Raw genomic sequence first — 24543 nt, forward strand, 5'->3', positions numbered from 1 at the left:
GGGCTTCTTGCTCAGCAGGGAGCCTGCTTCTCCCTCTGCCTCTGCTTGCCATTCTGTCTGCCTGTGCTTGCTCTCTCCCCCTCTCTCTCTCTGATAAATAAATAGAATCTTTAAAAAAAAAAAAAAAGAAGGAGCAGAGATAAAAGGCCAGAGTCTATGGGCAAAGGAAAAACCACAAACTTGAACTGGAGCACCACCTTCAGGAAAATAGAATAGAATCTATTAGCAGATGACAGGGTATACTGGAGAATACAGAGAAGATAAACTTTAGAATTCTCTCACAAGAGGGAGAGGTGCCTGGGTGACTCAGTCAGTTAGGTGTCTGCCCTCGGCTCAGGTCATGATCCCAGGGTCCTGGGATCAAGTCCCAGCAAGTTCCAGGACCGTGTCAGGCAGAGAGGCTTGCTTCTCCCTCTCCCCCTGCTGGTAGCTCCCCCTGCTTGTGTGCACACATTCTGTGTCAAATAAATAAAATCTTAAAAAAAAAAAAAAGAGAGAGAGAAAGCACAGAGTAGATACATCCATGTAATGTCTGAGAAAGTCTTAGAATCTATAGGAAGACTGCTAAAGTTTTTTTGCCTCCCCTCACTCTAAAGATTGCTAGTAAAAACTGGGAGAGGGTTAATGCTACTTCAAAAGAAAAAACAAAAACAAATCAGGGAACCACGACATCACTGAAGTTCACAATAATCCTCTAATTGCCAAACCCAAAGGCATGGAGAGCTACAATTTACCTGATAAAGAATTCAAAATAGCTATTTTAATTAAATTCAATGAGCTACAAGAAAATTCAGAAAGGTAATTCAATGAAAACAGGAAAATAATACATAATCAAAATGAGAAATTCAACAAAGATACAGAAATCATAAAAAAGAGTCATAGATTTTTTTAGAATGGAAGAATTCAATGAACAAAATAAAATAAAATGTCACAGAGAGCATCAGAATCAGAGTAGATGAAAGAGAAGAATCAGTGAGAATAAGAATAGCAACTTTGAAGTAACCCAGTTGGGGGTGGGAGTGGGGAGAATCAACAAGACTGAAACAAGCCTACATGGTCCACAGGCCCACCAAAAAACCCAACCATCCGAATTAGTTGAATTCCAGACAGGGGAAGAGACAGAGAAGGAGGAAAAAAGCCTATTTAAAGAAATATGGCCGAGAACTCCCCAAACATGAGATGAGATCTGGAAATTCAAGTTTATGAGGCTAACTGATTACACCATTACTTCAACTCAAAACAACTTTCTCTAAGACTCACTGTAATAAAACTGTCAAAAATTAAAGAAAAGAGAATTCTAAAGGCAGCAAAAGAAAAAAAGATGATAACCGACGAAGGAACATCCACTAGGCTGTCAGCCGATTTTCTCAGTAGAAAACTTACAGGCCAGTAGAGAGTGGGATGATATATTCAAAATGCTGAAAGAAAAAAATTGTCAACCGAGGACACTATCTGGCAACATTATCCTGAGAAATGAAGTACCTTCCCAGGAAAACAAAAGCTGAGAGTATCTATCACCATTACACCTGCCTTATAAGAAACACTGAAAGGAGTTCTTTGAACTGAAATGAAATGATGTTAAATAGTAACATGAAAAGATATACAAATATATGCCACTGTGATAAAGTTAAATGCATAGTTAAATTCAGATAACTAAAAAGAAAAAAAAAGATGTTATTGATTTCTTTGACAGAGCACAAGCAGTGGGGAGTGGCAGGCAGAGGGAGAGGGAGAAACAGGCTTCCCACAGAGCAAGGAGCCCAATGTGGGGCTCGATCCCAAGACCCTGAGATCATGAGTTGAGCTGAAGGCAGAGTTTAATCAGCTGAGCCACCCAGGTGCCCCAAATTCAGATAACGCTTAATAGTGCAGTATGATCATTTCTTAACCACTTAGAGAATAAAGCTTAAGGAACAACAAAATGACAACAGCCACTAAGATGTTAAGGAATACAGAATATAAAAAGGCAAATTCTGACACTGAAAACATATAGGAGCAGGGAGTAAAAGGGTAGAATTTTGCATGTGACTGAAGTTGATATCAGCATGAAATAGTTATGTTTCATGTAAGTCTCATGGTAACCCCAGAGCAAATACCTATTGCAGACTCACAAGAGACAAGGAAAAGGGAATCAGAGCATTTAAACACAGATGATGATCAATTCACAAAAGCACATAGCAAGAGAGTAAAAATGAAAAAAGGGGAACTACAAAACAGCTAGAACTGTAACACAGCAGTAATAAAAGTCCTTACCAAGCAAACATTCTACATGTAAATGGACTGAATTCTCCCATCAAAAGGCACAGAATGGGTGGATGAATAAGAAAAACAAGACCCAACTATATGCTGCCTATAGAAGACTCACTGTGGCTTAAAAGACACAAATAAGCTCAAAGTAAAAGGATGGAAAAGATAAACCATGCAAATAGAAACCAGAAGAAAGCAGAGGATGCTTTATTTGTATCAGACCAAATGGATTTCAAGCCAAAAATGGTAACAAAAGACAAAGGAGGTCATGATATAATGATAAAGGGCCAACTCATCCAGAAAACATAAAAATCATGAATGTGTGTGCGCCCAACATTTCAGCATGTAACTATATTAAGCAAACAGTAACAGATCTGAAGGGAGAAACAGACAACAACGCATTAGTAAGGGACTATACTATACCACTTTCAGCAATGGATGAATTACCTAGACAGGAAATCAATAAATGGACCTGAACCATACTTTAGACCAAATGGACCTAACATATATATATACAGGACAGTCTTTTCACCATTAGCAGAATATACACTCTTCTCAAGCATAAATGGAACATTCTCCAGGAGATATTATAAAATAAATCACAAGTGTCTTGGAAAATATAGGAATACTGAAATAATGTCAAGTATTTTTTTCTGACCATAAGGTGTAAAACTAGGAATTAACAAGAGGAAAATGGGAAAAATCTACCAATAAAGAGAAACTGAACAACACTCCCTTGAACAACCAATGGGTCAGAAAAAAAAAAAAAATCAGAAGGGAAATAACTATCTCTCAACAAACTAAAATGGATACATAACACAATAAAACCTATGAGATGCCGCAAAAACGATTTCCAAGACAGAATTTTAGCAATAATTTTATTAAGCAATGGAAATTACCTGGCTTTTCATATCAAAAGAAGAAACTCAGCCCAAAGTTAGGAAAAGGAAAAAAATAAAGATCAGAACAGGAAGATATCAAATAGAGGCCAGAAAAATAAAAAAGATCAATGGAATTAAGAAGGATTTTTCTGAAATGATAAACAAAATTGACAAACCGTTAGCTAGACTAAGAAAAATAATGAAAATAAATAAAATATTACTACCTAATTCCAGGGAAAACTGATTGATTCGCTTGTGTCATCTCTGCTATAAAGTTAGTTTCTTTGATATACTTTAATATAAAATATGGGAAAACAAAGCAATTAATTTTACAGGAACTACTAAATATGAATAATGTGTATAATAAAACAGTCGTTAAAACAAAACAAACCTTTAACCAAATACCCACCTTGGAGCTGTCTTTCCTTCTTTCAAATTGCTTTCCTTGGCTGTAAAGACACTATCATAACTGTGGTTTTTTTTGTTTGTTTGTTTGTTTAAGATTTTATTTATTTGGGGCACCTGGGTGGCTCAGTGGGTTAAAGCCTCTGCCTTCGGCTCAGGTCATGATCTCAGGGTCCTGGGATTGAGCCCCACATTGGGCTCTCTGCTCAGCAGGGAGCCTGCTTCCTCCTCTCTCTCTCTCTCTCTGCCTGCCTCTCTGCCTACTTGTGATCTCTGTCAAATAAATAAATAAAATCTTTAAAAAAAAAAAAAAGATTTTATTTATTTGACAGAGGGAAAGAGACCACAAGTAGGCAGAGAGGCAGGCAGAGAGAGGGGGGGAAGCAGGCTCCCCGCTGAGCAGAGAGCCTGATGTGGGGCTCCATCCAAGGACCCTGGGATCATGACCTGAGCTGAAGGCAGAGGCTTTAACCCACTGATCCACCCAGGCGCCCATAACTGTGCTGTTCTATTATTTCTTGAAACTGTCCCCTATCTCTTTGGCTCAACTCTCTTCTTTACCCCTACACTCTGGATGGTCACTAGTTATGGCTCTTATTATTTTTTACATTCTCTTTTTACATAGAGATCTCTCTGTGTTAATCAGCTTTTTTTTTCCACAGACTAACTCTCACATTCTAACTCTATGCCTCTACACAGTTTCAATTTCTAGCCTTCCAAGCATGCATCAATGGAATCTTGGTTCCTTGTTTTAGACTCAGCTGTTAAAAACTCTGAAGTAAGTGGCATGATTCCTGCATTTTATAGGTGGAAAAAAAAGTCTTCAATTTTCTACTGACACAGTGCTACTACACTGGAGAGGCAGGACTCAGACACAGGTTCAGCTGTTCTAAAGGTTAAGGCTCATATCTGTTCAATACTCCTTCTAAAATCAAATTTTAAAAAATCACACCAACAAAAATTCCTCCTAAAGCGTCTAATTCAAGCGCACCCACTGGTTACCTTCATAAAGGAGTTTCTCATCACCATGACAGATTTATGATTATAAAGATTCCAATTCTATCTCCTGTGAGACTAGAGAAGGTCATAATTAAATTCTGTGGGAGTTATACATAGCTGGGATGAGGAGGTAATTATGCTGCAATATATAAGCACATGATCTTATAAATAGGCAAAACTATAACTACCCTCCACCTTTAAAACCTGACTTCCTTTAGGGACGCCTGGGTGGCTCAGTTGGTTGGACGACTGCCTTCAGCTCAGGTCATGATCCCGGAGTCCCAAGATTGAGTCCTGCATCAGGCTCCCAGCTCCACGGGGAGTCTGCTTCTCCCTCTGACCTTCTCCTCACTCATGCTCTCTCTCACTGTCTCTCTCTCAATAAATAAATAAAATCTTTAAAAAAAACAAACACACCTGACTTCCTTTAAGAGGAACCCCTTATCACTATACTAGGGGAGGGTCAGAAAATACATTATTACCTCAGTTAGCCAATCTAGCCAGTCACAGTGAGTCAGGGGAAGAAAGGCTTCCAGGACATATAACCATCCATATTTCCTGGACTTAGAGACCATGAATTTTTAAATTCTAAGGCCTATTGTGCTTCAGCAACAATACAACCAGATACCTCATGCAGTGTTTGATAAACAAATCAGTGCTCACCAAATGGTTGCCATTATTATCATTATTTATTGTTGTTTTTATTGTTTCAAAATTGCAATTTTAGGTTGGAGCAGTGATGCCACACTGATTTTTCAGTGCCAAATCGCAGTGAGGCAGATAGGGAAAGATGCCCGATACGGGAATCTGATGATAAAGATCACCTGTTGGCCATAAATCCCAAGAGAGTATAATCCATCAAAGGGGGGAGAAGGAAAAAAAAATGGGAAGGTACTTAACCCTCTTCAGCAAAAGGAATGTTTAAATGAAAGATGTCAGAAAAAGAAAGTGAAAAAGTCACTATCACCAGAACGGAAAATTAAATCTAACAATACTTTGAAAGCCTATTAATTGGAATTTTCTTCTAGTCACTTCATACCTACGTAAAAAATCAGCTTCATGTCTAAACTATACACAAATATTCATACATACTTACCTTATTATGGCAAACATGGAATTGAAGTTCTTACATTCTCGACAATGAAGAGCAATTTTAATAAAATGCTTAATAATCTTCATTCGTTTCAGCTGATTAGATTCAGTTAAAATCTCTGAGGCAACCCAGAATGTCTCCTGGTTAACAATGTCCTCAAACTCTTTCAAGTGAGTATTTCCTGTTTTGGAATCTAATTTAAAAAGGTCATCAATGTATTCAGTAGGCTCAATATTACGAAACAAATCGAAGTCCCTCATTGACAGCTGAGTGGCCACTTCGATGGTACTGAGCTGCAGCATGGAGAGTTGGCTTTCCTTCACTAGTTCTTGAGCATCTTCATCTGAACATAAGGTTTCTGTTTCCATGTTATTTTTTAAATAATACCTAAAAGAAAAAAACTATCTTTATAACAGATTTCACATTTATAAAGAGCACTTTCTTTTGGACTGTTGTCAAAATGTGATTATACTGTTTGTCAAAAACATCAGATGTTTGTCAAAAACATCAGACTATTCAGGAAAATTAACATTGTAAATGAGAAGACAAAGAAGTTACCCTGTTGTTCCACCATTTGACATCTATTAGAGAGTAAAAATAATGTTGACAATGCTGTGAACCTAACCATTTTATGAAATTACTCACATAATGTGTCAACAACTGTGTGTGTGTTCTTAGGGATAAAGCACTAAGAGGCATAAATGAAGGAAGCTGATGCAGGGTAGGTACTATGTCAGTATTTGTTCATGGGCAGCATGAATGAACATCTGAATCAAGACTGTTTACACTTCTATTCAGAAGTCGTTCTTACACTCATTTTCTTCTTTCTCAATTCCCAAGAGAAGCAAAGAATAAAACCAGTAAAGAGGAAAAACCTCTCCACTAATGAGTTCTCCCTTCTCAAATACAAAACTTCGTTCCAGCAAACGGCACTGATTGGCAATCATAAAAGAGACCTTCATTTTCTTCTTTTTACATTAACAAATCTGTAACACTTAAAAGTTAAAGACAAGTTTCACAGCTGGGAAGTATCTTGTATAGGGCTGTTGCTGGGGATAAAAAAGGTAACATACTTGTCATGTGTCTTTTAATTCATTCTTTTCTAATATACAATTTTTTCCCCAGCCTCAGTTTGTGACCATCTATTTTTGACTATCAAGGAACTATATCTTGTTTTCTTCTGTGTGTATACTATTCACATACCTAAAAAAACACTATAAATGTGTTGAGACCCTAGTTAATAAAATTGTATCTAACATTTATAGTGGGGGACTAACTCATTCATTCAATTAACATTGCTATGTGGTAGGTTCTACTATTATCATTCCCATTTTTTTAGTGAGAAAACTCAAGCAGAGAGAAACCAAATAACTCACTCTGGTCAGAGCTGGGACTTTCCCAGACTGCTGAGCACTCTGGCTCCACTAAGTATATCTAGCAAGGCTGAGTTCATCCATTCTCTCTTACCAGTAACCATGAGAGGTAGTCATTTTTAGGTTTCTAAGGATCTTAACTCTATATACAGAATTTAGGCTCACTAAAAAGAACATTATTCTCAGACAAAATCACCAGAGTTAACAACAAATGTACTATAGAAACAATCTTCTAGTTGATCAAATAATATTCAAAGCACATTTTTAAAAATTAGAAGAGTTATTCCATAGTCACAGTTGGAAAACTGCTTAAAAAAAGAACTGTAAAAATTATGCCCTCTTTTGCACAGAGTACATTTTAGTCATACTAAAAACAAATTTGTAACTAAACACATACATACTCAGATACATACAAAGATAAGTATCATTTGGTTTCCTCTCTAAAAAGTGGACTACACCAGTGGTTCTAAGAATCTGTTTTAGCAAGAGGGCTAAAATATTTTAGCAAATTATCCTTCCCTTCCTTCTCCTACTTTCGAGTAGTCCTTATGAGTGCTTACACTCTGAGATTCCATTTATATAATTATGGAGACAAAGCTGAAAAAAAAAAGCCTACTTTAATTTTAGAGAAATTTCAATGATCCTAAGACATGATATTTCTACTTAATATATCTGTTTTTACATACAATCTTCAAAAACACATCTACATAAAAAGGGGATCAAAAGGTATAAAAATTTTCAGTTATATAATAACTAATGGAAATGAAAACTACAACATAGCAAATATAGTCAATAATATTGTAGTAACATTATGTATGTTGACTACAGTTTTCATGCTGAACACTGAGTAACAGAACTATTGAACATATTGTATACCTGAAACTAAAACACCATTGCAAGTTAATTGTACAATTAAAAAAAGATCTAGAAATAAGTACATTCACTAATAAGCACATTCACCTTCCATTGAGCTGAATTCTATCAGCTAATTTGGAGAACTGGTCTGGAAGTCTTCTCTGTTTTATGACACCCTCAGGAGTAACAGAAACTTCACAGAGAGAATATGTGTCGGACGCACCCGTCAAACCAAATTCATGAACAGCATGACAAACAACTTCTTTAGCTGTAGTGTCTTTACTGATGATAATGTAGCAACTCTGTTGATCTGCTTTGAAAACTCTTATAACTTGATCAGGAATATCTACGTAAATACAAAAGTGTGCCTTGTTATTTTCAAGACAATTCAACTCTTCATAAAGCAATTTAGAACAAAAAGATACCACTGGACAGTGATACATACCTATCTATTTCAGGAGGTTAACAGAAGTCACTGTTGCATTTATTGGTAAATGAAGGTATCTACCTTTCCAGGTGACAAAATACTAATATATGTTCACAGAAAAACATACACAAAATGATAAACATTATGATTTGGAAGCCACAATCTTTTTTATTTATTACAAACATTTTGAGGTCATTAAATACTCTTCAACAAAACAATTTTTTTAAAATAGATTTTATTATTTGGGAGAGCTAGAGAGAGAGCACAAGTAGGCAGAGCAGCAGGCAGAGGGAGAGGGAGAAGCAGGCTCTCTGCTGAGCAAGGAGCCCGATGAAGGGCTCAATCCCAGGACCCTGGGATCATGACCTGAGCCGAAGGCAGACTTAGCCGCTTAACTGACTGTACCACCCAGGCACCCCAACAAAACTATTTTTAGAAGAGGCATAGGACTCCGTAATGTGTATTTCATATTTTTAAGATTATTTATTTATTTGTTTATTTGACAGAGATCACAAATAGGCAGAGAGGCAGGCAGAGGGAGAAGGGAAGGCGGCTCCCCACTGAACAGAGAGCCCGATGCAGGGCTTGATCCCGGGACCCCAGGATGATGACCTGAGCTGAAGGTGGAGGCTTTAATCCACTGAGCCACCCAGGTGCCCCTTTTTAAATTATCCAAACCTTTAGTGACAGACATTTAGGTTGCATATCTTTTATAACAACACTGTGATGACTAATACTCTCTTTCCCTGGTAGATTAACCTTTGCAGTCAATCTGATTATTTCCTCAGAGAAAATCCAGTGGGGGAGGGGAGATGGGAGGGGAGAGAGAGAGAGAAAGGATTTGCTGAGTTAGAAGGAGGGCAGGCATATTTTTAAGGTTTTTGAAATATACTGCCAAAATGCTCCCCAGAGAGGTTATAATATTTTATAATGCTAGAATATAAAGAGAGCAATTTTAATCACATCCTTACCCAACTGTTCATTACAATTTTTTCATTTTGAAACCGCTATGCTTTTCCTCCCTCTAAAAATATGCCATTATCTTACATTTCATTTCTTTGATTATGGGTGAGAGTCACTTGTTTAATGAGTAACTAATATTCCTTCTTTTTTAATACTTTTTACATTCTTTATGCTTTTTCTTACTGAATTATAGTAGATACCAACACTCAGTCTACCATACAGTGGCACATGTCTTCCTATTTTTATATTTATTTAACACAGGAAAACTGATTTGGTTAAACATTTTTTTTCTTTGGGATTTCTGCTATTAGCAGACAAATCCTAATTCAAGATATGCACAAGTAAGTAATGATTATCTCCTTCCCTCATTCTACCTTATTTTATTTTGTTATACTGCATTGGCTAAAACTTTAAAAACAATGTTCAATACGATGACCCTGGACTAATTTGAACAGAGTGTATTTCCTCCCTAATATTTCTTAATATTAATAATTTCTTGATAATAAATCAGTTACAAAAGTTTTGTTCTTTAAATTGAGAAAAATGTATTATTTGTTAGTTTTTTGGTAAGAACTATAATTGGACTGGGCGATTTTGGTGGCTCACGTAATTATATATGGTTTGTCTAGTACTATCTCATTAGCACTACATATATTAACTTTTAGAGATGAAGAAAAATGACAAATTTGTCTCAAAGCCATCTCAAGTACAATTCTGGCTAAAGGAAAGAATAATGAAAGAGATGTGGCAGAAGATAATTTCAGAGAATAAGATACTACTCTGAGCTCATGGGACAAAAAGAGACCCCCAAGACTAGAAGATTCAACTAAACAGATATGAATGCCTGGAAAACACAGTCTTAAGAGTTCTAGGCCCACTGTCAAGCTGGAAGCAGAAGTCTTCATATATTCAGTCAAGTTCCTTTCGTAAGATGTATGCATCAAATGGCCTTTCTTAATGTATGCAAATATTTGAGTCACCAAAAGCTTCTTGTTCTTATTTCCTTGCAGTGAGTCAATCCTTAGGATGCTGATGACATCAGTTCTCTACACCTACAAGGCTTAAGATTAGACTGTTTTATGATTCACTCAAATCAGAGATGCTTTTCTACTCTTGGCTAGAAAATGTTTTCAAGCAGAGGGAAATTCCAAGAGAAAGATACTGGACAAAGGGTTTCATTATCCCCTTGAACTCTGTATAAAGAGGTCAAACAACTAACTACTGTTACCTGTACTGTCCCCATCCTCTACAAAAAAAGGCCTCAGTTATCTGGGGCTCTAGTACTGGATCAGTTTACTAGTTTTTTTTTTTTTTTTTTAGATTTTATTTATTTATTTGACAGAGAGATCACAAGTAGGCAGAGAGCCAGGCAGAGAGGAGAGGAGGAAGCAGGCTTCCCCCAGAGCAGAGAGCCCGATGCAGGGTTCGATCCCAGGACCCTGGGATGATGACCCGGGCCAAAGGCAGAGGCTTTAACCCACTGAGCCACCCAGGCACCCCAGTTTACTAGGCTTTTGCCAGCAGGATTGGCTAACCTTGAGGCAAAGGGGAGATGCTCGGATCTCTTTTATTAATTTCTCCAGAGAAATTTATTCACAAAGACAGATTGGGAATTTGCACATATTTCATTTTCTCTTCTTTTACTTTCAAATACTAATAACATCTGGGAAGGAACTCAGACTTGTAAAACAACAAACATCTTGCAAAACAGTGTAAAAGAAAGTCATACTGTTAAAGCCATTTGTTTCCCATGAGAAGGCCAAACTGTTACATAATGACATCATGTAAGAGGGATCTGGACATCATGAATGGGTACCCCTAGAATAGATCCATAAAAGGGATTATTCAAAGGGCACCCTATTACCTAAATCCTGATTAATTTGCCAAGGTAATAAATACCAATCTGGAAAATGATTTGTAAAAATAATGGAGGTAAACATTTCTTTGCACTGTTATCGGCGTCATGGTAAAATTTTGTTTTAAAATTGTGACAGTTTATGTCATCATGTTTGTTGTTAGAAGGGCGTATGTGTCAAATGTAATACTTAACACAGGTAAGATAGCAAATGTTAAATGATCAGATGAATGGTAGACATGACATTAGAATAAAATTTAATCAAAGGAAAATGATTTCAAATTTTAGGCATGAAACTAAAATGCACCTAAAAATAAAACCCCATAAGGAAAAAAGAGACATTTAAAAAGAATCTTGAGGACTAAAGCATTTATTAATCTTATTATTCCTATTTCATTAAAAAAAATCTTAGGTAATAGGTAAATGATTTAAGAGAAGAAATCTCCAATATCTGGACTTTCAACTCAAAGGCAGAATTTCTAGAATACTAACTATAATCCTCCTGATTAAAATAAAGAAATAACATACTTGAAGGATGCATGTATTCACCCCAGTAATAAAGAAGGGACTATTTAAATAATATTATGATAAAAACAAAACCAAAGACTATCTCTTAGTCATACTTTAAGTTGTTAACTGCCAATTAAGTACTTATGGAGTGCCTATTATGTGTCAACAGTATTTAAGCGATGAACATACAGAAATAAAGGAGATGGGACAAAGTCTCTGCTCTCGGGGACTTGCTTATATTAGACAAAGTGGTGGGTTCACGGAAAGACAATCCACATCGTGAGAAGTTTCACTAAGAAAACACAAGGTAGTGGTACAATGGTAGAAATCAAGGATTAGCACATTTGTTCTATAAAGGGCCAGACAGTAAATATTTTAAGCTTTTCTGGGTAAGAGGCAAAATAAGATGATATTTTGTAGGTACATATATAGTAAAGGAGAAAATAAATTTCCACAAACTCTTTGACAAAAATTCAGTATTCGACAATAGTGCAAACATAAAACATGGAAAGATAAACACAGAGATTTAGGCAACACTGTAAACACTCACCAAAAGGGGACTGGTTAAACAAAATGCTACCAGCTGTTTAGTAAACTGTGGAAGAACAACACATTCTGAGGTAGAAAAGTATTCAAGGTATATTGCAGGTGAGATGGGCTAAGTAGAAGAAAAGTATAGCATATAATTTGGGGTGAAAAGGGTGGTGGACACATTATATGTGCACTGAAATATCTGGAAAGATATATGAATAAACAACCATTAATTCTAGGGAGTGGAGACTTATATTCTACCCTTTCTCAGATTTTTAAAAATTTTATGTTCTTTAAAATAAAAAATTAGTTAAAATAACTCAGACTTATAATACTGAATCTGAAAAAGTATTAAGTAATAAAGAAATCAAATAAAAGGTATGTGCTACTAATGAAAAAGAAGCAAGAAGTTCCATAAGTACACTCAAAAAAAAATTCGAGTTTTATAATCCTTTTGGCCATACTCTGAGATCTTTTATGCCTAATCTAGTATTTAGGTCAAAAATTCCTCTAAAACCTACGTAAGTTATAGAGCAGCTTGTATACTCTGATTCTGTAACTATAAAAAATTATGTATTCAAAGAAAATGTTGAAAAGAATACACACCAGTTTACACTGGTAAGCTTGTAGATTGGACAGAAAAGTTCTGACTCTTATTTTATTTAATTCTGTATCACATGACTTTTTTAAAATAATAAAATACTACAAAGAAGTTTAGCAATGGAATATCACAGTCTTCAAGATACTTACAGTAAAAAGCAATAGCTGTAGGCAGCAAAAACAAAGCAAAATCACAGAAGAGTCAGCAATCAAAAGCAAACTACTTTTAACAGTTCTGTAGCTTTGACCCTACTTTCTAACAATTTTACTCAAGCAGCATAAACATAGCTGAGATCACATCAGACTTGACTCATGTCACACATGTGCTGCAATATATACACATGACATGCACAGCTAACCTAAAATTTGGCGCTGTCATATATAATTTAAGGAACTGATTTTGGAATCAATTGGTAATGTGTATTTTATTCAACATAAACAGCACTGTAAAAGTGCTTTCATAAAGGTGTACATTTGGGGGCTTAAAAATATAATTTGTAAGTCAAATACCGATCTTATAGGTGTTTTTTTTTATATTGCTGGTACGGACAAAGGCTGCAGACTTAGTCTACAGATGGACCTTCTTTGAATAGAAGTCATAAGAGCCTCAAAAGTTTTCAATGAGTGAGCTATGCAATCAGTTGAATTGACTAGCACTTCCTCCTCAGAAATTTGAATTTCAGTGCAATGGAGCCCAAAGTTTCTAAATTTTCATCAATTCCAACTTCTTCCCTTTGTTGCTCCAGCCAAATCCCCAAATGACTGCTGTCCTTTCCCTACAACCATCCCTTATTTCCTTACCCCCATTTCTAGATATGCCACTGACAAAAAGGCAGCCAGGAACATCACATTTTATAACATACCATCTTATGAAAGTATGCATACTTAGATTTTTTTTTTTTTAAAGATTTTACTTATTTATTTGACACAGAGAGATCACAAGTAGGCAGAGAGGCAGGCAGAGAGAGAGAGGGAAGCAGGCCCCCCGCCGAGCAGAGAGCCCGATGCGGGACTGGATCCCAGGACTCTGAGATCACAACCCGAGCCAAACGCAGAGGCCCCAACCCACTGAACCACCCAGGCGCCCCTAGATTGTGTTTTGGTAGTGTAAAAATATTTCATTTGTGAACATACTGCTGCAGGACACACACATAGACATGAAAATAAATTCCCGTGCTCCTACTGGAAAGCAATATAAGACAGACAATGAAAATGTGCTAAAGATTTCTAGGAAAGGAGGGACTGCCTTCCCACATAAGGTAACATTTGAACTCAGTATCACAGAACAAGAAAAAGTTCGCAGGATATGCAGGGAGAGAACACCAAAGGTGGCAAAAAGCACAGGAAAAGAAATCACAGTTATGAAGGCACATGTCCCACTCAGGAAAGACAGATGGTGAGAGTGGGGAGAATGGCAGAACAGCAGGCTAGAAAGGGGATTTACAATCATGCTGTGAAAACTGGACATTAACAAATATTATGTTATTGTCGTAATGTTACAAATCCGGGGCTGAGACTCTGCAAACCATATTCTTCTTTGCTAACTAGACACCTTTTAGGTTATGCCAAAAACCGGCACCAAAAACAAGTGTTGGGTTAAAGAAAGAAAAGACTTGCTGCTTTATGTTTCTTCTTGTGGGCTTTTTCTTCCTGTACCACCCCAGCAACACTTCACCCTATGGTGGCACTTCTTTCACGTACCAGAGGAAAAATCCAGTTTGCGCTTCCTACCTTTGTGATACCTTAGTGCTTGCTTCTTTACCATTGTAAGTAAATAGTTAACTTTATACCTTGACAACAATCCCTTTTACTAAATTCTGAATAAGTATCTGGAGAGGTTTCTATCTTATGACTAAACCTTGACTAATACAAAAATCACTAGAAATTCCTAAAGCAAAGTAATGACTCATTAGAATCTTTGTTCTAGAAAGAACATTGGCAGTCATGTAGAGAGAAAGATGTGTCAAAGACAGATAATTGGGGTTAGTCCTTGCTAACAGTTAAGAGGCAATCGAAATTAAAAAAAAAAAACAAAAACCCAATGTACAGAATGAATTTCATTGAACTGTATTTTTATGTTATGTCCAATTTTAATTCAAGTTGCTAAAATGAAACATAAACCTTACTATTACACTTACATTCTTTCCTTTTGAATACTGAGATTCATGTAATTGAGTTTCCTCCCTTTTGACACAAGCTATTAGGAGCTTCAGCATGAAAATTAAAGCCAAATCACAATGTCATCAATCTTTGCAGAGCTACCTTTTTTGTCTACTCTCCTTGGACCAAATTACACATCTCAGTTTTAGTTGTATGTGTCTTTTACATACCATTTTACATTTCATTTGAAATGAAAGTCAAATCCTTTCAAGTCACAGATATGCAAATAATTCTCAAAGTTTTTCTTCTTAGTAATGAAATGTTGTATTATACTGTTAAGTGGCAATTTCTGCCGCTGGGCTTGAATAGATGCAGGAAAATTAACTTAATGTCCCACACAATGTTTAAACCCCAAATCTGAACACAAATGAAAAGATGCTATAGTATATTTAATTAACAATACGTGACAATAAAACAGCTTTAGCTTCAGGTGCTGCGGGAAATAATCAGTGTTTACAAAAAATTACTAATACATTTCAGTATGTCACAGAGGAAGTTAAGTGAGACCACCAAAATTACAATAAATTCACTTATTCTCTTTCACATCCTGGACAACCTGCTTCTTAACTGAGCAGCAGCATCCCGCTGCTCTAAAGGCTACCAAAAGACACCTAAATGTAATCCCTTTTCTATGTACTTCTATTTCATATTGGAACAAACACCATTCTGGCTTATGCAGAAAGATACAAAGTTCTCTTTAGATTTTTGCAGTAAGTCATAACTTACTCAACATAACTCTTGAGATAAGAGAAGACAGATTTAAGCAAATCTACCATTTGATACACAAGACACAACCACCTCGTTTGTCCCTTTGGCACCAATAAGGCTATATGAAATCACAAATAAAAATTACCTGAAGGATTAGAAAAATCCAACATGCTGGTGGTCGGTTGCAGGAGATCAGGGCTGCTAGATGAGAGTGTTCCAGGAATAGGCATTATAGCCAGACTGTGCCTGCAGTGTCTTGTTCCCACGATGCTGTCGTCCTGTGAGTGGCTCAGGCCTCCGTCACTTCAAAATAATGGCACATAAAGTATTTAAAAATTCTTAATGGTTTCTTTTCTCTGTATACACTTGAGGCATAAGACCAATTCAAAGTGGTGACTTAAAAAATTATATAAGTATATTACAGCAATTAAAAAATGGGATAACTATATTAATGAAGACACTCAAAATTTACTTACACTAAATTTAACTTACACATCTAAGTAGTTTTACATCATAAAGAAAGTCATGCTGAGTTTCTATTGGTTTTGATAGAGAAATTAAACCTGAATGTTTGGGGAGCCTTTAAGATCATCCAGTTTTGGTGGACACTAATATATCCAACAACGTATAACCACACCACAGCAAAGTTTGCACTCGCAAATAATAGGTTGGTGATCTTCTAGGCAAAGCATGAAGTTGGGTCTAAATTTAAACCAAAAAACCCAGCAGGTTGTAGAAAACAAAGGGACCAGGTCCAAGTGACAAAATAAGAGAGTCTTTAAACATATGAACAACCTGAGAACTGCCCAAACCAGCGATAATGTGGAAAGGTAACAGGAAGATGGAACACAGAAGAACAGTGAACACTGGGTACATGTGACAAGTAGAAAGACGAAAAAAGAGGACCAGAAATCAAAACAGAAGAAAAGGAGTTTTATAGTCTTTTAAATTTATTCTAAGGACATATGATTTCTTGCATGATATCTCGTATCTCAAGTCTAATTTTTTGGCTATTCCCTAGATGAGAGCATCACAACCACAGCAGAAAGCAAGTCATTTAAAGTTATTTCCCTTCAAAGGTTTCAAAAATATCAATTAAATGGCCAAATTTAAGCAAATAAAACACCCCTCTTTTAAGATACTTTATAAAGTATTTATTTTTTTATTTTTATTTTTTAAAAGATTTTATTTATTCATTTGACAGACAAAGATCACAAGTAGGCAGAGTGGCAGGCAGAGAGAGAGGAAGGGAAACAGGCTCCCTGCTGAGCAGAGAGCCCGACTTGGGGCTCGATCCCAGGACTGCAGGATCATGACCTGAGCCCAAGGCAGAGGATTTAACCTACTGAACTACCTAGGTGCCCCAAAATACTTTATAAAGTATTCTAAAGCCACCTGCGTGGCTCAGTTGGGCTCCCAGCTCAGCAGGAAGTCTGCTTCTCCTTCTGACTCTCCCACTTCTTGTACTCTCTGTCTCATTCTCTCTCTCCCAAATAATAAATAAAATCTTAAAAATAAGATAGTTTAAAGGTTGAGAAGTTAGCGCCCCCTGGCTTTGGGACCTAGAATCCAATATTCCTGCCTGGCTTCAGAGGGTACAGCAACCTCCTAGGCCTATTTTCTAGGCTTCTAAGGAAGCACAGAATGGGCAAGGCCTGCCACAGTGCACCTGTACCTTCTCAAGCTCCAGAGAACTCTCGGCATGAAGACCAGCAAAGTGGAGAGAGAGTATCTTCTTCACTTGGGAAGTCAATATAAGGTCTAGCAACGCCACCCTGACTCCACACCCCAGCATTTCATTCATTATAGATACTAACTACATTACTATCAAATGACCTTATAATAACCCTGTGTGCCTTTGAAAAGATTTATGGTTTTGAATTGCTGCTTTTAATGACATTTGTTATACTTAACAAGAAAAATACTTTAAAGGTGTTACACAGGCAGCTCTAAATCCATCTAAGAGAAAAAATTAAAAGAAACCCAACTCTGTGGGACGCCTGGGTGGCTCAGTGGGTTAAGCCACTGTCTTCGGCTCAGGTCATAATCCCAGGGTCCTGGGATCGAGCCCCAAATCAGGCTCTCTGCTCAGCAGGGAGCCTGCTTCCTCCTCTCTCTCTGCCTGCCTCTCTGCCTGCTTGTCATCTCTCTCTGTCAAATAAATAAATAAAATCTTAAAAAAAAAAAAAAAAAAAAAGAAACCCAACTCTGTCATTTAAACTTTACATACATACCCCAGAAAGTCCTACAAAACAAAGGATTAATGAAACAGTCCTATACAAACACAGTACAGCAATGAAAAAGATTTCCATTAGAATAATGAGCAAAATACCATTTTTTTCTAAAGGTTAAACCAATCCTTTAGGTTAACATTAATTCTCATCTATGTTTTATTCAATGTAGTATTCTACCCAGTACCTGCCATACAAACAGGGGTATCAAAGAACACTTACCTGTTACCATGAAATGGATTAAATGAGTGATAGGGGATACATCCAGAATACGTTAGGAGTAGAAAATAGGACTTAGGCAGATTAGGGAACTATGCCAGATGAAGAGCGGAGGACAGTTAAATAAATAAGCTAAAGGACTGCTAACAGCCACAGAAGGAAGAGAGAGCTAGGACAAGCAAGACTGCACAGGAGTCAGGGAAAAGCATGAAGACATGGAAAGGAGCAAAAGTAAGTGTTTTAAGAGCCAGCTATGCATGTAAACTTGGGTTATTAGCTACGTGACCTCAAGGAAATTTCTTTCTGTTTTGGACCTTTGGTTTCCTCATCTAAAAATGTGACTACTACTCCCCCAGGGCTGCCTTAAGGATTAAATTAGGTTATGTAGGTGAATATTTTGGCACAGAGGAAAATACAATTCCAATTTTTAAGAAGAAGTAGAGTACTTTTACTAAAATTAGAACAGTACAAACCTAGAAAGGATTTTAAGCAATTTGTACTGAAAAACAGAGAAGGCAGCATGGATACAACAAATGCTACAGAAACAGGAAGTGTTTACCTGGGAGAGAAGGCAGTCTCATCTGACAGAACTAAGGCTAAGGAAATACAATATCTGATAGGATATTAGTGCTTATGTTAAATTGGTTCCTTATAATTTGGTGTGTGTTGCTAAAGATCAGAGCTAAATGTTTTAAAGTTAGGTATGAGAACAAAAGGAAGGTGGCTTCCACAGAAGCTGTACTTACAGCTTTGATGTAATTTGCAACAACTTAAATTATATGGAAAATAAATATTTTTAAATATAATAGGCTTTCTAATTTAACTGACTTTTGAAAACAAATCTGCTTATTTTTTAATACAGAGGTCCAAGTAACTGAATCCAAAGGAGCAAACTGTTAAAAGGTTAGCTGGTCCTATTAATAATCACAGTAGAGGGACGCCTGGGTGGCTCAGTTGGTTAAGCAGCTGCCTTCGGCTCAGGTCATGATCCCAGGGTCCTGGGATCGAGTCCCACATCGGGCTCCTTGCCCTCCGCAGGGAGCCTGCTTCTCCCTCTGACTCTGCCTGCCATTCTGTCTGCCTATGCTCGCTCTCGCTCACTCTCTCTCTGACAAATAAATAAATAAAATCTTAAAAAAAAAATAATAATCACAGTAGAAGCAAGTTTAACAATGTTAAAAAGTTTTAATTTTCTTTTAAAGGGAACTGGCTCTATTAGTAGCAGTAAGAAGTAATTCACTATGGAGACTAAGAAAAGTGCATGAAATACCGTAAGTCCTTATCTTTCTTACTGATATTATTTAACATTACCTCTGCTTTTTTAATAAGCAAAGAGAGTACACCATACAGATACAATAATGTAAAGCTGGTTACAAATTCATGGTAATTAAGGTGTGAGCATGTATAAATGAAAACTATTCTAATGTTATGTACAACTCATGCCATGACATGAATGAAACAGTATCTAATTAGCAAAATATCCATGCTTTTTTGGAAGCTGAATTGATAAAGCCCATTTGCAAATAATCATGTCATTTCTTACCAAAACAGTCTCCTGAGATGATGCAGTAACAGAAATAAGATAGTTTTGAAAAATTCCTCAATAATTCCCCATCACTAAGTTTACTTAGAATAAAACTGTATTTTAGTTTCATATTATGAAACTAAAGAAGCTATGTAAATATCAATATGCAAATGAAAAATAACTCCAATACTAAAAGCAAACAAAGTATGCTGACAAAAAGATGGTGAGAAAAAATAATTTCTGATAAGCAAACAAGATAGTCTACTTCTGGGACTACTACAAAGAATAATATGAAGCTCTTACTACGCAATTTGTAATTAAAAGAAAAAACCTAAAAGCTAAGTGATTAAAAAAAAAAAGGACATCAGATTTCCTAAATCATAAAATATTCACAAGTCAATAAATACCCATTGCTATGTCCTTTCACAGAGGTTATTGAAAATGAGTAAATTTTTTCCAGTTGTAATTTTCAGAACAATTCTTTCATTTTAAAATTATGTAATGGTTAGGGATATGGGGAATTATCTATTCTTATCTCAACTATTTGCTCTTTCCTTCCTTCCTTTCATATTCTTTTGCCTATGTGACAGATGTAGATTACTCTTTCTTCCAGTATTTCTATGATAACTCTTAGAGATGAATGCTGCAATGGGCAGAGACCAAGTGCCCTTCCAAAGAGCCTGACACACAGGAGATGCTCAGGATCATGGAATTAAATTCATTGAAGTTTTTTTTTTTTCCCCCACTTAAAAAATATTTAAAGGAGAAAATTTAAAAAATACAGTGAACAAGCAAGGAACAGAGAAAATTATGTATAACATCACACCCTAGAAAAAAAAATCACAATCAACATTTTCCATTCTAGTTACTTTTACAGAATATAGCACAATCTATTTAACCAATCCCTTATAGCTGGACATCTAGGGTACTTTTTTTTTGTTTAATTACAGACAATACTACTAAGAGCATCTGTATATAAATCTTCACCTAATTATTAGAAATGGAATTACTGACTAAAAGGTATGAACATTTTTGAAACCCTCGAGAAAAAATACCCAAAGGCTTTATGGAAAGTTGCATAATTTCATATTTCAACAGCAGTCTGAGCCATTTATCTGATGTTATCAATTCCTGGCCCTGACTATTCTCTTGTCAATTTGTGATGAAACAAGTGGTTCCCTGTTTTCAAAATAAATTGAATACCCTTGATTACTAATGATGCAGCACACATGATTCATGTTCTCTGCTGATTTTCCCATTGAAGTTTTAGTGATCTTTTGTTTATCTATTAAAAGTTACCTGAAAGTGCCAAGAAATAGGATACACATTCATTCTCAAAAATGCTAAGCAACCAGTTTGACACATCAGTTCTTTTTGTAAAACAGGCTCCAGCAGAAAACCTTTATTATATCTACTAAAATAAACTGGCTTTTTCTTTTTGCATTTTATAGCTGAAATTATTAGCATTTTACTACTCTGAAACATGTTTAGAAGTGATAGTTTAATATTAACTTCTGAAGTACAGTATTAATGTTTGCATTCATAGCCAACAACAGTCTCCTACTGGCACAAAAAACTCCATACATAACTAAATGAAAAAGTATTTCCTTCTAAGTTATCTATTTCTATTAGATCTTTCATTATAGGGGGTACCAATATAAAGAAATCATGCTTGAAAATACTCAAATGACTGCTCCTGGCTACATTAATTTCCACACCTCCCACTGTAACCAAAGAGAATCCAAGCATAAAACCAATTCCCATCCCTGAAGGACATACTATGGAGATGAGTTAGCTGCGTGACATATGAATATAGCTGGTTGGAATCTAACACTAAAAAGCTAAAGTCAGTTACAATCATTGTTCTCTGACTCTAGAGAACACACGTCACAATGCCACTGTTCAAAATGAAAACCAGTTAAAGGAGATGAATGTATTCCACACCAAATCCACCCAGGTTTCCAGCAACAGAACTCAGGGCATTACCTCCTGAGAACTTCCTTTGAAAACTCTTCTCTGGTTCTGGTCCTCCATTCATCCCCGTTTGCTCATTGCCTTCCTGCAGACTTCTGCTCATCCAAAACTGCCTGCCATCTTTACACTGTGACCTAGCCCCACTTATATCTCCGTAATTCTCATATATGAGAATAAGATTTTTCTTACAGTGTTCGCTGTCCTGCTGTCACACTACAGTATGCTCAGCATTAAAAAAACTTCATCTATATTAAAGTTATCATTTTTATAAACTACTTGCCTCAAGGAGAGCAGTCACTAAAAAAAAATGAGTAATAAATAGACTTTGTAGAAATCAGTGACATTAAGAACAGATTTCAGGATGTGTCAATTCTCTGTGAGCCCCCAATTAAATGAAGAACAAATGTGTTCCCTGACTGGAAATAAGAACTCAAAAAGAAAAGCATTTTCTGATCAGGCAATCTTGGAGATCCTGAACTCTAAAAAAATTGAGAGTTGGTATTTATCGATTTCTAAGTTGCCCCCTAGTGTCCTTGCTGTTACTACTGCACTGTGCTGCACTTACAACCCCAAACTATCAAATATGATGAACAGAGTTTCTATGGCTCCCTCCTCCTATGACACAATAAAGTTCATATCTTTAGCATAATATTCAAAGTCCTTCATAACACAGCACTTACCTAACTCTCCTGCTTTATCCCTAGATGTACACACACTAATACACTCCAACTAACCTACCAAGCTTTGTTCCTGCCTTTTTATGTATTGAAACATTTTATCACTCTGTAATGTCTGCTTCCCTAGTTAGATAATCAACTCTTAGAGAACAAGAAACTTGCTCTATCTTTGTATTATTTGGACACTGTGCCTAGTGTATGATAAGTGTGTGGGAAAATAAAGGGTTTGTAGTACAAATTCCTTAGAGGTTGCGACCACCTCTTTTCAGCTCTATAAAATTATCAATGGGCATAGTGCTAGGCACTATCAGGAGCCAAGTATTTTCTTTGAGTATATTTTGCTTAAATATTCTTTCTTCTTTTCATTCACTGTCTTATTCAACATTGAGTGACTACTATGTGTTAAGTATTGAGCTTGATTAGGACTTGTGTGATTGCTTTAAGAAGTAGATAATGTAAAATAAATAGACATAATATATGCTAGACTCTTTCCCAGTTGTGATACTTTAGTGAATTGATTTTCTAAGTATTTTACAGACCTCAATTTACATTTAAAGTCTCAAAGTTTCATTCTTTTTTGGTGACATCTCAATTTAGAAATAGAAACAGATTTGATTAAGAAGGTCATTTAGAATTCAGGAAGGAAAAAATAGTGCAATAAGAGAAAGATGACTTAGAAGACAAAAACCAGTATCAGCAAATGTATTCCCAAGATGTCCAAATTTATACATCAAAGGACTGAAATTAGACCAAAAATACACAAGGAAAGATTTCGTAAGATAAAACGGGCAGTCTTCCCTAAAATTCAAAATAGCTACTGGAAGAACACATAATCTAGCAGTGGTAACATCACAGAAGCAATGGAAAAAATACTGAGAATTTCTTATTTATGGGTTACTTACAGATTTTATGATGCATTGGTTGTATAAAAACCAAAACTGACCTCAAATTCCCTACCCCCCCAATAAAATATTATAGTCAATAGGAAAAGGCCTACCATGATACAGATTAGCATTACCTACCTAAACAGTTTTGGAGGTAAGATACTAAACCGTGTTTTATCCAAAATTTTCCTGATTTTGTTTCTTCCACCTGAAACAGTGTTTGCTTTTATTTTCTTATTTCCTTTCTCCTGTGATGTGTGTTCAATATCTCCTGGTACATCCTGGATTGAATGGCGATTACTTTTTTTTTCAGCAATTTTAGGAATATGAGGAATACCAGATTTTTCTTGTTCAGTCCTACTAAGTAACTCTTTGAACACTGTGGAAATTAAAAAAAAAAATTGTCATTTCTTTTCTTCTCATTAGCAAGATTTTATAGGAACAACAAATTTGAAAGATAAACAATCACTTTCTATTACTTGGCCTTTCAGTCTCATTCATTAAACATTATGAAATTTATACCCATCCTTCATCAGCCATATCCACTTATCTCTTCAGTTTTTTAAGATTTTTTTTTTTTAGTTTTTTAAGATTTTAAGTAATCTCTATACCCAACTTGGTGTTCAAACCCATGACCCTGAGATCAAGAGTCACATGCTCTATCTACCAAATGAGTCACCCAGGTACCCCTAAGAATATATTCCAATTTTTTTTAAAAGTAGGCTTCATGTCCAGCTTGGGGTTCAAACTCATGACCCTGAGATCAAGAGTTGCACACTCTACCAATTGAGCCAGTGAGGCACCCCTCTCTTCAGTTTTTATAACTAACCATACTTCTGATATTTTCCCAAAGTGGCAAAAGAAAGTTACTGGCAAGAATGGAATGAAAGTGGGCAGGTAGTATGTTTGAAAGTCCCGGGCTTCCTATTTAGTAATAATTGCTATATAATAACAATAAGTAATATAACTATTAATCAACTCAGATTTTATAGAAAGAAGTATTTAGACTTTATTATTTACACGTTATTTCTTATCATAATCTATATCACTTGAGATGAGATACAAGTACTGCAGTCAGGTTCAGTTTTGTAAAATTTAGCCAATTAAAAAAAAAAAAAGTTTGACTGCACCTGTTTTCGCTAGAAATAAACAATACCAAATGTAAAAATAAATGACAATCTCCTCAAGACGACATTTCTGACAACTCCGTCACTTGTTATTCAGCTAAGAAACATTCACTACAGTGGTGTGAAGTAAACAACCAATCATTCTTAGGTAACTTCCTATTAACGCGAAGTCTGATAAGTTATTTCATTCTTAAGGAAAGTGAAAGCACACTGGAAGAACTGCCTGTCTCACAATCTCTTAGCCTAGATCAGAATTTTCACCTTGGGAGAAGGGCTATACCTCCTTGGGATCAGGTGAA

At 36.0% G+C, this 24543-nt stretch overlaps 1 protein-coding gene across 6 annotated transcripts in view; it reads right to left on the bottom strand.

The window, feature by feature from the left end:
- The window catches only part of RAPGEF6 (Rap guanine nucleotide exchange factor 6), a 196650-nt gene that overhangs the window by 36459 nt on the left and 135648 nt on the right, over positions 1–24543 (bottom strand). For all 6 annotated transcript variants that reach the window (XM_059417506.1, XM_059417507.1, XM_059417508.1 and 3 more), the window contains exons 16-19: positions 23256–23496; positions 15753–15910; positions 7959–8199; positions 5629–6012 (exon numbers count right to left, since the gene is read on the bottom strand). In XM_059417506.1, coding sequence (XP_059273489.1) covers positions 5629–6012; positions 7959–8199; positions 15753–15910; positions 23256–23496 — 1024 coding nt within the window. The remainder of the gene's footprint in view (positions 1–5628; positions 6013–7958; positions 8200–15752; positions 15911–23255; positions 23497–24543) is intronic.

This window comes from Mustela nigripes, chromosome 12, assembly GCF_022355385.1.
Source record: "Mustela nigripes isolate SB6536 chromosome 12, MUSNIG.SB6536, whole genome shotgun sequence".
NCBI lineage: Eukaryota > Metazoa > Chordata > Mammalia > Carnivora > Mustelidae > Mustela > Mustela nigripes.